The sequence below is a fragment of the Onychostoma macrolepis genome, chromosome 03, assembly GCF_012432095.1.
Source record: "Onychostoma macrolepis isolate SWU-2019 chromosome 03, ASM1243209v1, whole genome shotgun sequence".
Classification (NCBI taxonomy): domain Eukaryota; kingdom Metazoa; phylum Chordata; class Actinopteri; order Cypriniformes; family Cyprinidae; genus Onychostoma; species Onychostoma macrolepis.
In genome coordinates this window covers 43,205,687-43,221,232 of record NC_081157.1, presented here as the reverse complement: position 1 = coordinate 43,221,232, position 15,546 = coordinate 43,205,687, and the positions used below count along the sequence as shown (strand labels likewise).

Genomic DNA, 15,546 nt, shown 5'->3' with positions numbered 1-15,546 from the left:
TTGACTATCGCGGACAAGGATAATAACATTGCCTCTGCATAAGCGAGATGGCAAAGTTTTCGTCACGTTTGCACATCACGTTACCTGGACCAAACACCATGAGACCGGGCGCGCGCAACATGTAATCGCTTGAGTGGACTTATAGCTGCGCACGCATCGACTCCCGCGACTTGTAGCAAAGGCACGACTGCGTTTGACACATCGCTGAGTTGTCACATGCAAAAACACTCCGTACGCGTTACACGCACCATGCGCGCGCGCACACACACACACCTCACCTCACATGGAGCGCACCGGTGAACCATAATCTAACTAGCACGGTCTTTGTTTATATTGTTACCAGACGCACGGTATCTTGGTCAGTGCTAGGTTTCAAAGACGAAACTAATCTGGTAATCAGAAACCCAACTGAAATAAAAAAATTCAATATAAATCAATTATCTATCTATCTATCTATCTCAATTATTTTGAAATAGGCCTGTTTTTTTTTTTTACCCCAGAAAGTTATTTGACAAGTTTTAAGTTATGTATTAGTTTTGAAGTTATACAAGGCCCCTCTGACACACCCTAGTAAAATATTTAAAGCAATTGTTGACTCAGCATGGGCTTAAAATGCGCTTGTATACAGTAGAATTAAATATTTGGTTGTAATAGTAAATTCTAAAGTTTAAAATGTTTTAAAAGTCATTACATCCATCAGAGATATGATGAGCATTGTAAATTTATGAATTGAGCTTAAATATATGTAGGTTGCATATTTAGGCCTACTGCCCTTACAAAAAAAAAAAGTTTTTATAAGGTTCTTTATGGTCATTGGGAACCTTAGTTGTGGTATAATGTTCAAATGGTAGTAACTTTTTTTTTTTTTTTGTACGGGTGATATTTAGTTTTCGTGCTACTATAGCCTACTTAAAAGCATATAACATTTAATATCCAAACCCTATTAGCCTAAATGGTGCATGCACCTTGCGGAAAACTATTGGTACTAGTAGTAATCTCATATATGTATGCTTAATTGTGACTTTATTACGTGTTGTTTGTTTCAAAACGGAGGTGACACATCAAACCTTACAAGTTCTTTAAATAACCTTAATAGCTGATGATCTCTCCAGAAATCACCACACCTTGTCAGCCGTGCATATTTTTAGTAACGATGATACATTTACAAGGCACAGCTATAATACATGATAATCAGCACTGGATTCACAGGGCAAAGCTCTGCATATCTCAACTATCCTGCTGTAGTTTTATCCCTGTGTTCTTTTGTCCTCTCTGTGTTGTCTGGCGCAACAGCGCCCGTGCTCGACAACGTGAGGAAGTCTTTGCATGGACAACACTCATTAGCCTCTCATCATTGCGGTTTTCCTCCCTCTGGGAACACCAAAGGCGGCAGGACAGCCAAGACCATATAAACGTGTTGGTAAAATATTGACGCATTCCTTAAGGATGAGCAAAGCAAGAGTATTAGTGCATTTACAGGATTCTGACATTATTGCACATGGTGTTTTATTACTGACATACACAATACAAATCAGCCACACAACAACGGATTCATTCAGTGCTAGGCTATTTAGAACTATAGGATTCTATTTAGAATCCCTCTGATTAATCAATAGACTATCTATTCTAAAAATAACAACATGGTACAGATAGGGGTGTAGATGTATAGGGAGGGAGGTCTGACCCTCAAAAGTAACAGTACTTTTTAACAGGGGGTTTAAACGCTTAAGCAACCACAAAAGTTACCAAAGTGGCGTGTATTTTCATCTAGCGGCAAACAAAAGATTCGCGAAAGGGTTAATACTAGGAGGTAACCATAGCAACAGTGAGCTGCTAGTGCGCTTCTCAGCATCGGACTAAAATATAACAAAATGCTGTCATTATCACTATTAGGCTATAGACGTTATTTGGCATCATTATTGTATAAACAAATATAGGCTATATTAAAAATAATTCGGCTTGCTCGAACGAGATGCATCTAAACAGATGATCGCTTTAAATTAAATTCTATAAATTCCAAAAACAAACAGACGGTAACTGGAAACAAACGCGCTATGTTGCTATAACAAGGCTCTATCATAATTAAAATAAAGTTTTAAAATGCGAAGACTGAACTGCAGCGTGATGAATCTAGGTCACTTGAGCCGCCTCCTAACCTACTGTCCGCGTGACTCAATAAGCTTCAGCGACTGCGCTTTCTTACTTTCTCACCGTTGCTTTATTCACATTTTCTTAAATAATCTCTTCATTTCGAGCTATCTGGTGGTCGAGACAATCCTTTCTCACGAGGCTCATTTTAAGGCTGATGTTTATCACATTTTTGTAGCACAAAACGCTCCAAGTTCCGCCATTCCTATTTTTAAGCGTATTTTTTTAATATCCTTTAAGTAGTTTAATAGCAGCCGCTGCACGTCTTTTAACAACAAAGGTAGGCTGTGTCTCTTAATTCAAACAGCGACAGGTTATTGCTTCTCTTGGACACGCCTTAGCTTTATTAAGCCTTTGTTCAGTCCTCAAGCAAATATAATAAGCGCCATGCGAGACCTCTTTAATGCATAGATGCGGCACAGAGAGACATGCTTCGCTGTCTGTGTGTTCGCTGCAGTCTCAGGGTCCCGTGTGCCATGTGAGTCGTCCCGCACAGGACAGGGCGGCGCTCACAGGAGCGTGATGGGGGTGTGTCGTCACAGAAAGCGGTCACCAGGCTGGTCCACGTGCGGGGGTGCTGTTACGACTTCAGCAGCCCTGAAGTGGAGCAGTAAAGTGGGCGTCGACCCGGCGAGCTCTATTTTCGTGGAAAGCGGGTAGCCTCGGTCGTGCACTAATGTAAACATCTCAGCGGTCTGACTGAGGGAAACCAAAGCCGTGTAATTGGGTTGTCGCTCTATTTAAATGTGAATTCATACAGACACACACGTTCCATGTTCCCTTACGAAAATTAACCATGGTTTTTACTACAAAACAACAACAACACAAAAACATGGTTTACTATAGCCTAGTTAAACCATGGTACCCACAAATTAACCATGGTCTTGCTACACTAACCATAGTTTAACAATGGTATTTGTAGTAAAACGGTAATCAATGAGCAAAAAACCATGGTTACTACACTTTTACTATAATAAAACTACCATGGTTATTTTTCGTAAGGGTTATTCCTATGTATGTCTGACTCTGCACTATCATCAGGCTATGTTGCACTATATGTCCGTACTTTCTTCTACACTGGAAGCTCCTGTCGTCAAGTCAAATCTTTTGTGTGTGTAAACAGACTTAGTAATAAAGCTTTCTGATGTATATGGTGCTGTATTCGGGCTATAGACCAGATTAGACGACTTGTTGTTTATAACTTACTACTGTTCTTAAATGATTTCCATCTAACATTTTTCTTCTGTGGTGGACTCGTAGAACAGTCCATTTTATTGTCAATGAGTAGCCTATTGTTGCTCATGTATACAACTGATAGAATCATTTGCTCAGGAACGTCATTGTCCTCACATGTTCTGCTTACTATGTGGTTTGGGTATCCGGTGACTGTCAAAGCATATAGGCTATGTGGTTATAAACATGTTCTTGTTCTTCTCATTCAAGTGGCTTCTTAGAAGCACTGATGTGCCTTCTTTACAAGACTAAGATCCCAGAGGAGCTTTAGATGGCCAGCTAACCCACTAGTGTGATCATCACAGAAAAAGAGTGGAAGCGATTGGGCCTGAAAGCATTAAAAGTTTCAGTTTCAGATTTTTTTTAAATATTTCACAAACTAAAGGAAGTGGAACTCAGACCATAGGTAGTTCTGGTTTTGACCGGTTCTCTCAGTGCTTTAAAGCTGGGAAATAGACAAGAGAGCGAGGAATGAGAATAGATCATTTTTTACTTGTATGAATCAAACATTAAGAAATCAAATTATGAATAGTAATCTATATAAATCCACGTTTCAGTTCGTAGACCTCATTTATATCACATGGGCTTAACTGAACTCCTACTAGCCTTCACCTTGCATGTTTTGCATGATATAGCAGTATAAAATTGATAAGTCTTATCGTGATATACTATATGGCATAGCTGCTATATTCCTGGAATCTTTCATCCACTCCCATGTTTACTTAACTACCTTGTGGATAGTTACAAATTAACATTGTTCAAAAACAGATAAATTATTAACTTTGCTACCATATCTTAAAAATAATGAATCAAAATCTTACTGTTCACATGTTATCAATTAGAGCCCTACTTGAGAACAGTGTTCAGTATTAACCTGCAAAAGAGTGCACTCTAGCGGAGAAGAATGATAATTACAGTTCTGTTTTTGCACTCAGGGTCTCAAACTCCCAGCTCCCCTTCTAAAAATAAATTAATAAATTAATTAAACCAAACTAAAGTGGTCTGTTGGTTTAAGATGTTCACCTTCCAAAAATTTAAATCCATCTTCCAAGGTTCCACTTTCAGTTTTGGCGCTCTTGATTGGCGCCTCCTAGTGGCCGCAGACACGCGTTTAAACCACACCTCCCGTGAATGTAACCTCGCGCACAACAATGAGGAAGTGTTAGAATGGGAAGGTGCTGAATCACTACATAGATTTACTCGAATATTGTCATGCTGGGACTTAAAATAGATACTATGACTAATGTTTCTCATTTTGCAATGAAAAAACCTTTAACCTTTTCTAACACCTTGTAAAAGGCATGTTTTATTTAATCTTTGTAGTGTACATATTGTCAGCCACACATACTGTGTTTTCTGAATCAGGTAAGCAAGAACTAGTTTTATAGCACTAAGCACATATTTTGCTATTCTTGCTCATTATATTGTCGAATTATGAAGTTAAAAAACTTCTGATCTCTCACAGGGTCGCACTCGCTATGGGTCTTTGCTACATTTTTGACTGGAGAAAGTTCAGCGCCGTTCTCAGAGTTCACTGCTGTTATTATGCTGGATGATATTGTCATCGGTCACTATAACGCAGATGAGAGAAGTTTTGTCCCGGCGACGGTGCAAGAATCCGTTAATGTCACGGAGCAAATGACTATATCAACAGTCTGTAAAGGCATACACGAGGGCATGAAAACCAAAGCATACTACTTAATTGATTACCTAAATTATACAAAAGGTAATTATTCTCTAACGGTCTTGTTTTACTCTCTTGATAGTGCATGAAAAAGTAGCCTATTTTCATTCAGATCGGTTCATTGTGTAGGCTACATGCAGTCTACACTATCAAATCAAAAATTCGAATTCACTAGGATTTAAAAAAAAAAAACTTTTTAATTCTAAAAGAATTGCTGTTCTTTATAAATTTCTATTCATCAAATAATCCTGAAAAAATGTATCACAGTTTTCATAAAAAAGACATGTTTCTTAAGCAGCAAATCAGAATATTAGAATGATTTTGAAGGATCATGTGACACTGAAGACTGGATTAATGATGCTGAAAATTCAGTTTTGCCATCACAGGAATAAATTACATGTTTAAATATTCAAACAGAAAACAGTTACTTTAAATTGTAAAAAACATATTTCACAATATTACTATTTTTATTGTAATTTTCGATCAAACAAATGCAGCCTTAGTGAGCATAAAAGACTTATTTTAAAGGGGTCATATGATATTTCTAAAAAGAACATTAGTTTGTGTATTTGGTGTAATGCAATGTGTTTATGTGGTTAAAAAAACACACACATTATTTTCCACATACTGTACATTATTGTTGCTCCTCTATGCCCCGCCTTTCTGAAACCCATGGATTTTTACAAAGCTCATGGTTCTGAGATGCGAGGCTTGCTCTGATTGGCCAGCTATCCAGTGCGTTGTGATTGGCCGAATACCTCAAACGTGTAATGGAAATGTTACGCCCCTTCCCATATTGTGATGCTGTGTCCCGGTGCGACGAAACTAAAACAATAAAACCCATTATAAACGAGGCATTTGTTGCATCCAGTGGGGACATAATTACTGATTATAATGACTTATACTGTCTTTTAACGCATTGCGTTGCGCCGTGCTGCGTAAACATTACCATGTCTGTATTTGTGCTCAGAGAAACGACAAACAACAAGCACTACTCTACACAGCTCAAAACTCGCGTTTGAATAGTCAGTGCAGTCAGGGCAAATTCTTTAAATAAGAAAACATACTTACAGGCTGTGAGTCATAAGCGCCAGACTGTCCTTACAAAGTTGGAATTGCCCCACTTTATAGAAACAGATGGCATTGTAGGCTACTCTCCCAGGTTCAGGAAACAGTCCTCCGTAAAATGTGCTGCACACTCTAATATTTAGGTTGAACTGTTCTGGAACAGTGTTGTAAATGCAACTTAACCACTGATTTCTAGTTGTGCCCTCTTTTGGAAGCAAAAACAAAGTACGTTCGCTTTCACAACGAAACACAGCGTCTCCAGGACATGGGGCCGGCGGCAGCAACAATACTACAGTGAGAATAAAAGTCCTGCCTTCTTTCATTGCGTATACGTTTGGGCGGTGTTTTGCAAATCTCCCCACACCGTGACGTAGACATGTTGGGGCGTGTTTAAATGAGCCATTTTAGGTGGGCGTGGACGAGTCTTAACTTTTATAAAGATATCTCTTTGGGTTTGAGACATTAGTATTTGTAACTTTAGGGGTGTTATCTATGCACGAACAGCTTGTAACACTCCAAAGAGAAATAAAAACTTGAAATCGCATCATATGACCCCTTTAAAAAATAAATAAATCATACCCAAACCATTTAAATGGCTGATAACCTAATTGTTAGTGAACTGTTGTGACAGTGTCAGTAATTCTAGATGTCAGCAAAATTAAGTTCTGCTTTTTTAGCACTCTGTGAACTGTGTGTGTTAATGTCATAACCAGAATTGTGAATTCCATCCTTACATATGTGCATCTGAGACTCTGTATTTCTTGCCAAGGCCTTCATGTGCAGCAGAGGCTGGTTGGATGTGAACTTCTCCGTGATGAGGCTGGCCGAATGATGACGCTGGAGGCCTTTAATGGCGAGAGTGGCTTTGAACGACGCTATAACGTTCAAGGAGACCAGCACACTGACTGGAAATGGCCTGTCATAAAGAGTAGGGCACAGCTGGAGTACGACGCGTGGCTCTATGCCCACTTCTACCGCCCCTTGTGCATTAGTCAGCTTAGGAAATATCTAAAAAAGGAGCAGAAGCGTGTGATGGCAAAAGGTCAGTTAATGTAACCTCCAAAAATGCACTCCATTTGGTTTGGAAAACATTAATGATGTGTTTCCTGCTCAATGTGCTCACTTTTCCTTGACAGTAAAGCCCAGAGTGAGAGTGATTAAACGCTATTGTAGGGAGGCAGGTGCAGTTCAGATGACCTGCCTGGCAACTGGTTTTTACCCACGTCACATTAATCTGACCCTGCTTCAAGATGGCCAGCCAGTTAATGAAGAGAAGATCACAGTAGGTGAACTGCTGCCCAACCCTGATGGAACCTATCAGATGAGGAAGAGTGTGGAACTCAGCGCCGAGGAACAAAGAGAAAAACACACCTACACTTGTACTGTAACTCACCTTAGCCTGGATAACAAGCTTGACATCAGTATAGGTATCTCAAATCGAAATGGCAATCTAATTTATATTTTATATATATATATATATATAATATTTGTATATATTTTGTAGAACCTGGTCCTGATCCTGTTATTATAGTTCCCTCTGTACTTCTATTGCTGTGTGTTTTTGGATTTCTGGCTGCCTTTAAAATATGGAGGAGGAGATATGCACAGCCTGAGCAGGTACACATACGCTCACTGTTTCACTAATACACTGTTAATACCAGATTCAAGTTATAAGACATAAGCTCTGCTGGCTAGGCTTCATAATTGTATTTGTCTTCATATTGCAGATCATCTACATACCTGCCTCAGGTTTGTCCTGTAATCTGCTCAGATATATTTATGCATTTGTTGTTAAGAAAGTTAAACGTGCCTTTATTAATGTGGGTTTGTTTTATTTTATTTATTTTTTCCTCAGCAGCTGATGACCAAACAACAGAACAACTGCAGATGTGACATGTAAAGTGGCACCAAATTATCTGTTCGCATTTACAGACGGGAAGCATTTTGTAGTATTTATAAACTGACTGAACTGAAAAAGCTTAATCAGTATTTAAAAATAAATAAATAAAAATCTTAACATCCTGTGAAATGATCAAGTATTATTTAAATAAATTATATATATATATATATATATATATATATATATATATATATATATATATATATATATATATATAAACATATCCTTTCAAAAGAATGTGATAATTAAATTTTTATTTTGACATTTATTTGACAGGTTGGCATGTTGTTGTTTTTTTCTTTTTTTTTCTTTTAAGAAAACAAATCACTGGTTTATCAGACAGATTTGGTCTGTCATAATATTGAATATTTCAGTATTTTTACAATATTTGTAAGTTTTACAAAAGTATGTTTTGGGTTTAAATAGTAGGCTAATTACTGCATGTATCTAACAGGTTCCCTTTAACACCGAGTTTGTCTGAGCACAGCTGTGGCTGTTTGTCAGATTGCATTGCCAGCAAATCAGCCTCCAGAACTCCTCAGTATTTATTTATGTAGCCTGTTTGTAAAACTGTTAGAACTTTCAGTAGTGTACTAATAAACAAACATCTGTTACATTCGTCAGTGAATTCTTTATAAGTTCACGGTTCAGTGACCTATATTTGCAGTAATGTTGCAATGCTTTTAAAACCTGAATGTTAACCTTCAGTCCATCCCTGCATGATGTCATAATGCAACCCTCAACGCGCGCGCCACGAAATGTTGTTCCGCAAGAGTCCAATCAGACTCCGAGCTCGCCGCGCGTGCGCTGTGTGCGCAGATTCGAACAAAATCAGAAAGCGGACCGAAGGAAGGCGATAGGTGAGTTCGGACGGGGGGTCAGGGAAATTTAAATCACATGTCGATGCAAAAATGATGAAGAACAAGTTCGTGGGTGGTTGCGATTTGTTTCATTCAGATTTTATATAAACAGCATGATTGCATGACTTAAAATGGCGTCATCGTCCCTCAAGAGCAGATGAAGGGAACTGCTAAAATGATTGTCATTGTTTTTGCTGTATATCTAAAATGGTGGACGCTGCCTTTGCTCAGATCGAGTATGACTCTGGAGTTTCACTGTAGATAAAAAAAAAAAAAAATCCTCCCAGTTGCATGCATGAAAACAGTGATCGGACGATGTCCTTCCTAAAACAGTAAACACAGTGCATGCAATGCATCTATAGATACCAGTGCACACTCAACAGATGGGAAGGGCACTTAAAGTGAGCTTAGCGTTGCCATATACATTATTTTGGAAATCCGTTTATACATAATGTTTCTATAATTTACATTTTTGCTCTTGGATTCATGTGCTTTCAAGTCTCCGAACACAATGAAAGCATCAGATATCAGACATATCAGTATGCCTACCTTTTAATTTAGCTGTACAACCAATTTCTCTTGTTAAGATTTCTTGCCTTACTAAGAATTCCAATTCATGGCCAAATTGTACAATACAATTCAAGTTTTTTGTTCTGTTCCCCCAGAATGGCTGTAGAAAAGGGGCCTCAAGGACACACATTCAGCCTGTCACAAATCCTCCTCATCTATAGAGGCGGGTGTTGGTAAAACATCTCCAACTAGCGCGAGTCGCAATGACTATGCGATCCACTGTGTTCACGAGTGGAGGACACAGACTGGACACGAGCCTCAGCAGGAAGCCAGCAGGAGCCCATGAATCCCTGAAGAAGGAAAGCCGCGACTTTGCCACCCATGTGCTGAGCACGATCCACAACAGCGTAAATCAAAAGCATCACCTGCACAGCAAAGCAAATATCAGCCGCCGGAACGCGTTGAGCTGCCCTGACCAATCTCCAGCAGGGAACCTCGGGCAGGAGGAGAACTGGGAGACGCTGGGGGCCTTGACACTCCCGTCAACCAAGCAGATGGGGGCCGAAGGTTCCCCAGTCAAGAGCAAATCACTGTTTTGTCAGGCCAGTCACAACCACGTGGGGAAAATGGATCCCATGGTATCAAATGGCAGCAATCAGCGGAGAGAAGTTGGGGCGGTCGTGGGGGTCCCTTCGCCGGAGAACAGTCCCGATGGGAAGCGTCGCAATGTGAGGAAAGGCTCCGGCCTCGTGGACACGCAGACCAGCTGCATCCGACAGATCCTGCTGCTGCAACTGGAACTGATTGAACAGCAGCAGAAGCAACTGCACAACAAGAGCAAAGAGATCGATGACCTCAAAGCTGAAAAAGAGATGGTATGCTGACAGTTTTGCACTTTTTTTCCCCCCTCCTTTTATGAAATGAATTGTAAAATGATGGGCCAGTTTGATGTTAAACTGGGCGCATTCAGAGTTTCCCACTTGTTGTTTTGTAACACTTGTTTCTTGTTTCACTTATTCGTCTGAACCCGATGTTTAATACACAGCCTAACACAGGTGTGTGTTTGTAGCTAATGGCCCGAATTGAACGCATGGAGCGTCGGCTGCAGATGGTGAAAAAAGAGGGTACAGGACGCCATCCTTCTCGGACTCCTCGCCGTAAGGAACCTGAGGCTGAGGCTGAGGCTGCTGCCACAGATGACGTCCAGCAATCTGAGGAGCGGGTCCAAACCCCAAAGCAAATGCACTTTGGAAGAGGAGGAAAAAGCCTGAGAAGGTATGATCATGGCTTTTTCTCTAATTACATAATTAAGATTTATTACAAAGATAGTTCTCATCATCAAAAATTCATCATCAATTACTTGCCCTCATGCCGTTCCAAACCTCAATGATTGACTTTCTTCTGGGGAACCCAAAAGACATGAGGGTATGTAAAGGACGACAGAATTTTCATTTGTGGGCGAGCTATCCACATTATTTCCAACTAATGAGCTGTAGGGCTGTCAAAATGGCTGAAAAACTAAATTTGAATGTTGTACTTAAATATGATCAATATTCAAATTCGAATTAAAAGGTATATTTTCACTTATGGGAAAAAAGATTTTGGCTTCTCCTCTGATGCCACAAGAGGGCGCATGGAGCAGAATATCACCAATGCACTTTTATTCAAAGCAATAAAATAATATGACTATCTTTGGAAAAAAGTGCATAATGTTTAAAATAATGTTTATAAAGCAAGTATAATTAATTAAGTTGCTTAAACAATTAGGAACAAAACAGCATCATGTATGTATGCAGAGTTTAGCACAAAGGACCAAAAAACAAAGAGTACTTTTTTCATTTAAAAACATTAAAATGAAGTGGGATGGGGAAAAACCACCATACGCCATGTTTTTTTTAAAAAGTGGAACTTGTATTCATTTTGAATGGCTTTCTAAACATGAGGCTCTCCTGTGCGAGTGCAAAGGTGATAGATGTCCCTACAGAAAATGCAATGAATAAGTGTTCTGTGTGAATGGCTTCAGTTTTGCTTTAAACAAGATCTTCTCCGGGCTGAGCATTTAAATGCATCGACGCTATATTGTCATCGCATCTCGTGTGCCACTGATAAGGCTGCCTGATGCACACCTAAAATTTCAATGCAGCGTTTTTGCATTCAAATGTGGATTTTTATTTTAAATTCGGCAAATATTCGAAATTCAAATTTTTATTTGACAGCCCTAATGTGCTGTAGCTAATGAAATGAGAGTTGATTAAACTAAATATGTTTTATTTTTTCACTCTCTCAAAGGAGGTTTCTTTTCCAGGACTCGCGGATGAGTAGGTCACGACGTGGGCAGCCCAGGTCACCACCACCACCACAGGATAGCCCAACTGTGAAGGAGGAACCCCAGGAAGAGACAGAGCTTGAATTGCAGTCTCAGTCGGAGGAACTGCCCTACCTGACTACCACAGAGATGTACCTCTGCCGCTGGCATCAGCCGCCTCCGTCACCTTGGCGAGACCCCTCCCCTGTGCATGAAGACACAGTTGCAGGTTGGGAGAAATTCATGTAATTTGTCTGTTAAAGAAATATTTCACCCAAAAATGAAATTTTTTCATCATCATTTACTCAACCTCATGTCGTTCCAAACCTGTTTAAGTTTTAACTTATGTTGAACACAAAAGAAGATATTTTGAAGAAAATGGTTCCCATTGACTTCCATAATAGGAAAAATACTATGGAAGTCAATGGGGACCGTCAACTGTTTGATTAACAGCATTCTTCCAAATGTATTCTTTTATGTTCAACTTGAGAAAGAAACTCATACAGGTTTGGAACGACATGAGGGTGAGTAAACGATGACACAATCTTTGGGTGAACTATTCCTTTAATGACTCTAATCACATATATTGATTATGAAAAAATTTTAAGATCTTCAAATTTATCATTATTCACCCGTATGTAGTTCCTTCTTGGCGGGAGAGTATCTTAGAGCCTTTGGGGCAGAAAGAGGTGTCGGACATCCCTGAGGTTAGTAAGACCTGTAAGCATCCCAAGTGGCAAAGTTCATGCGGAGCTGTATTTTCTGTGAACCGAGATGCTGCTTCACTCTGAAACACGCAGCGCGCATATATTTATTGAAAGGGGTAGTTCACCCAAAAATGAAAATTCGGTTTATTAATTACTCACCTTCATGTTGTTGCAAACCCGTAAGACCTTTGTTTTTAAGTAAGACCTTATTTTTGATGAAATCCGAGAGCTCTCTGATAGACAGCAATGCAACTGACACCTTCAAGACCCAGAAAGGTAGTCAGGACATTATTAAAATAGTTAAAATTGTTAAAATATAGAAAACAAAAATAACTTTATTCAACAATTTCTTTGATGCATGTTTGTTGAATAAAGTTGTTATTTTTGTTTTCTTTGCACACAAAAAGCAATCTCGTAGCTTCATAACATTATGGTTGGACCACTGTTGTCACATGGACTATTTTAATGATGTCCTTACTGCCTTTCTGGGTCTTGAAGGTGTCAGTTGCATTGCTGTCTATGGAGGATCAGAAAGCTCTCGGATTTCATCATAAATATCTTAATTTGTGTTATGAAGATGAATGAAGGTCTTACGGGTTTGGAACGACATGAGGGTGAGTAACTAATGACACAATTTTCATTTTTGGGTGAACTATCTCTTTAATTAAATCTCAGCCTTTGCAATTTCATACTCTTATCACAATTTTGGTTGTTTAACATTCATTTAAATGTTCCACCTTGATGCATTTAAATGCTCAAACTTTCTTCTGTGCAGTGTCTAGATGATAATGTCTTTCTGAAGAGGCATTCAAAACTTGAGCTGGATGAAAAGAGGAGGAAGAGGTGATGCTTGTTTTATTTTTCTTCTATATAGCATCAAATAGATTAGAGCATTTGCAAATCTATCCCGTGATCTCGTTTCTCTTTTTCAGGTGGGATATCCAGCGTATTCGTGAGCAGAGGATGTTTCAGCGCCTGCAGCAGAGGATGAACAGGAGGAAGGTCATTCAGGAGAGCGAACCAGAGCTGCTCTCTTTCTATCCAGACCCCGAAGATGGTATGTCAGCAGATGGCTTTTTTCCAGCATGCGTTAAAAGTATTTGGTGTGCTCATTTAAAGTGCTTGTTTCTGTGTTTGTCCTCAGTGGAGTCTATTATGGTGACACCCTTCCTGCCAGTGGTGGCTTTTGGAAGACCTCTTCCCAACCTGAAACAGCAGTAAGTTCAATATATGTTTTTTTGCATGTTGCTAATAATGTTGACATCTTGTTTCGATTGCATACATATTTATTTATATTTAAACAGAAACTTTGACCTGCCCTGGCTGGATGAGCATAGTCGTTGTCGAGCGGAGGCGACTAAGAAACGGACGCCTCATCGGACATGTCGCAAATGAAACCGTCACAAGGAAGCTCCTTCCAAAGTCTTAGCCTTGTGGTCTCATCTCTCGTACACACCTATATTGCACTTTGGATCTTCAGAAGCAGATTGAAGGGTGAATTTTGGATCTCCCATAAGCCCCCTGCTTGGTCTCCATGAGAAACTGTGTTTTGCTCTGTAATGTCTGAGAAACAAGCTCTCCCAACAACACACCCATGATCACAGTGCCGAGTGTGACGCTTCAGTGTTCACGTTTGCGTCATGCTTTGCAGGTTAGCTTGATCAGTATGGACCAAAGCTTCTACCATAACACATTGAGAGCTGCCGTAAAAGATAAAAACTGTACATGCTGCGCTTTTTGGTGTGTGAGTTCTCTCAGTCACATAAAGGGAAGAATTATGAAAACCGGTTACAGAAGCAGTTGTTGTAACATAACGCTTTGTTCAAAGGAAATGTGTAAGATACTTGTAACTAAAGAAATTATTTCAAATATTAAAACCAGTCATATTATGAATATACTGTGTTTTCATGTCTTTTAGTGAATAATTGTTTTGAAAGCTAAATCACAGAATTCTTCTTGACTTTTACGTTTGGCTAAAAACAATGTGTGACGTGGGGGCTCTTTTCATTCTTGAAGTTCAAGACCCTTTGTTTTTCTGGTAATAAATTATGCAGAATGAAATATGTTTTTACAAATGAATACGCTCAGCTGCAGTGTCTTGGTTCAAAATGCTGCATCATGCCAAAAGTATTTTAATTGAAATATAAGTACTGTGACAAGTCCTAAAAATGTCCAAAAAACATTATACCACCAAGTTACATATAAAACGCATATCCCATATCCCTGCTGGAAAAAAAACAATAGAAACCATCACAGAATTTGTAATGTTTTTACTGGTTATAATGGGAATTGTACTGTAATCGTGCCGTCTCTGCTGGTAATTGGTCACCTTCTAATTGGTGGCTTGTTAAAACCACTAAATCCTAATGCAATATGTCCCAAAACTATTTTTTCATTTTTAAAAGTTTTTTTGATCAGGGATCATTTTTGTTGGTGCTATTATGGCCCTACATTTAAAAAAGGCAAATACACCAAATTGCAATGCAAATTGGTATTTTTTGTGCTTCAAAGTATTTTAAATAAGTGGTAATACCACTGTATTTTGTTGTACTTGCCTCAAAAATAATGGAAATACAATGGTACTGAAAATTGCTACTATTACTTTCCTGGTGCTACATGTCAACAGCCCAAATTATGCCAGTGCCGTGGCACATTTTGTTACCGTTTTCATTTATTAACCTCAAAAAAGGTGCTGAATTATTACAATATTCGTGTACGTGGTACTCCAAATAATTCGTAGTAATACCATGGTAGTTTACTGTTGTCATGCACTTGCCTCAAAAAAGCGGAATGAATGGGTATATATTTAACAATGAATGGAAAACAGTAATGTAACGTGGTTTTAGAGAGCTGTATTGTTTGTTTTTTATTAAACAGTAGGCCTACAAACAATAAAACCTTAAGGCAATACAATTACAATTATACACAAAAGACAAAGTAAAAGAAAAAAAAATACAAGAATACACATAGACTTGTTGCCAAGGTAATATAATTTAAATGTTAGCTTTAGGAAGACACAAAGGATGAATACAGAAATACAGTTTTCATAGCTTTCAAATTAGCAGAACTTGGGACAGTTTCCACATACTTATCTAAATCAACTTCGAAACCAGTAAACTTTTGTTTGTGAG

The 15,546-nt window shown here is 38.9% G+C and overlaps 2 protein-coding genes across 6 annotated transcripts; both read left to right on the top strand.

Annotated features, from left to right (window-relative positions):
* The first annotated feature begins 4,503 nt into the window (after positions 1 to 4,503).
* On the top strand, positions 4,504 to 8,591 carry LOC131537842 (major histocompatibility complex class I-related gene protein). 3 transcript variants are annotated; one of them, XM_058771520.1, is made up of 8 exons: positions 4,504 to 4,746; positions 4,847 to 5,107; positions 6,903 to 7,175; positions 7,270 to 7,560; positions 7,638 to 7,750; positions 7,861 to 7,882; positions 7,992 to 8,029; positions 8,488 to 8,591. In XM_058771520.1, the coding sequence occupies exons 1-7, from the start codon at positions 4,683 to 4,685 to the stop codon at positions 8,024 to 8,026; spliced, it is 1,059 nt and encodes a 352-aa protein (XP_058627503.1). In that variant the 5' UTR covers positions 4,504 to 4,682; the 3' UTR covers positions 8,027 to 8,029; positions 8,488 to 8,591. The 3 variants fall into 3 exon arrangements, with proteins under 3 accessions (XP_058627503.1, XP_058627501.1, XP_058627502.1); XM_058771518.1 differs by lacking the exon at positions 8,488 to 8,591 and having other exon boundaries at positions 7,989 to 8,158; XM_058771519.1 differs by lacking the exon at positions 8,488 to 8,591 and having other exon boundaries at positions 4,506 to 4,746; positions 7,992 to 8,158.
* Positions 8,592 to 8,747: 156 nt separating this feature from the next.
* On the top strand, positions 8,748 to 14,308 carry msl1a (MSL complex subunit 1a). 3 transcript variants are annotated; one of them, XM_058771516.1, is made up of 9 exons: positions 8,751 to 8,893; positions 9,559 to 10,278; positions 10,473 to 10,678; positions 11,693 to 11,937; positions 12,351 to 12,415; positions 13,191 to 13,258; positions 13,348 to 13,472; positions 13,560 to 13,632; positions 13,720 to 14,308. In XM_058771516.1, the coding sequence occupies exons 2-9, from the start codon at positions 9,667 to 9,669 to the stop codon at positions 13,808 to 13,810; spliced, it is 1,485 nt and encodes a 494-aa protein (XP_058627499.1). In that variant the 5' UTR covers positions 8,751 to 8,893; positions 9,559 to 9,666; the 3' UTR covers positions 13,811 to 14,308. The 3 variants fall into 3 exon arrangements, 2 of the variants coding, with proteins under 2 accessions (XP_058627499.1, XP_058627500.1); XM_058771517.1 differs by lacking the exon at positions 8,751 to 8,893 and adding an exon at positions 8,926 to 9,432; XR_009270405.1 differs by lacking the exons at positions 13,560 to 13,632; positions 13,720 to 14,308 and adding an exon at positions 12,914 to 13,029 and having other exon boundaries at positions 8,748 to 8,893; positions 12,351 to 12,428; positions 13,348 to 13,419.
* Positions 14,309 to 15,546: the final 1,238 nt, after the last annotated feature.

Bases quoted from the DNA above. Each gene is read 5' to 3' on its own strand.
- LOC131537842 (XM_058771518.1), top strand. From the start codon at position 4,683: ATGTTTTATTTAATCTTTGTAGTGTACATATTGTCAGCCACACATACT. The intron at 7,176-7,269 runs GTCAGTTAATGT...TTTCCTTGACAG, and splicing joins GAAGCGTGTGATGGCAAAAG to TAAAGCCCAGAGTGAGAGTG. The intron at 7,561-7,637 runs GTATCTCAAATC...TATATTTTGTAG, and splicing joins CAAGCTTGACATCAGTATAG to AACCTGGTCCTGATCCTGTT.
- msl1a (XM_058771516.1), top strand. From the start codon at position 9,667: ATGACTATGCGATCCACTGTGTTCACGAGTGGAGGACACAGACTGGAC. The intron at 11,938-12,350 runs GTTGGGAGAAAT...ACCCGTATGTAG, and splicing joins GCATGAAGACACAGTTGCAG to TTCCTTCTTGGCGGGAGAGT. The intron at 13,259-13,347 runs GTGATGCTTGTT...TCTCTTTTTCAG, and splicing joins GATGAAAAGAGGAGGAAGAG to GTGGGATATCCAGCGTATTC.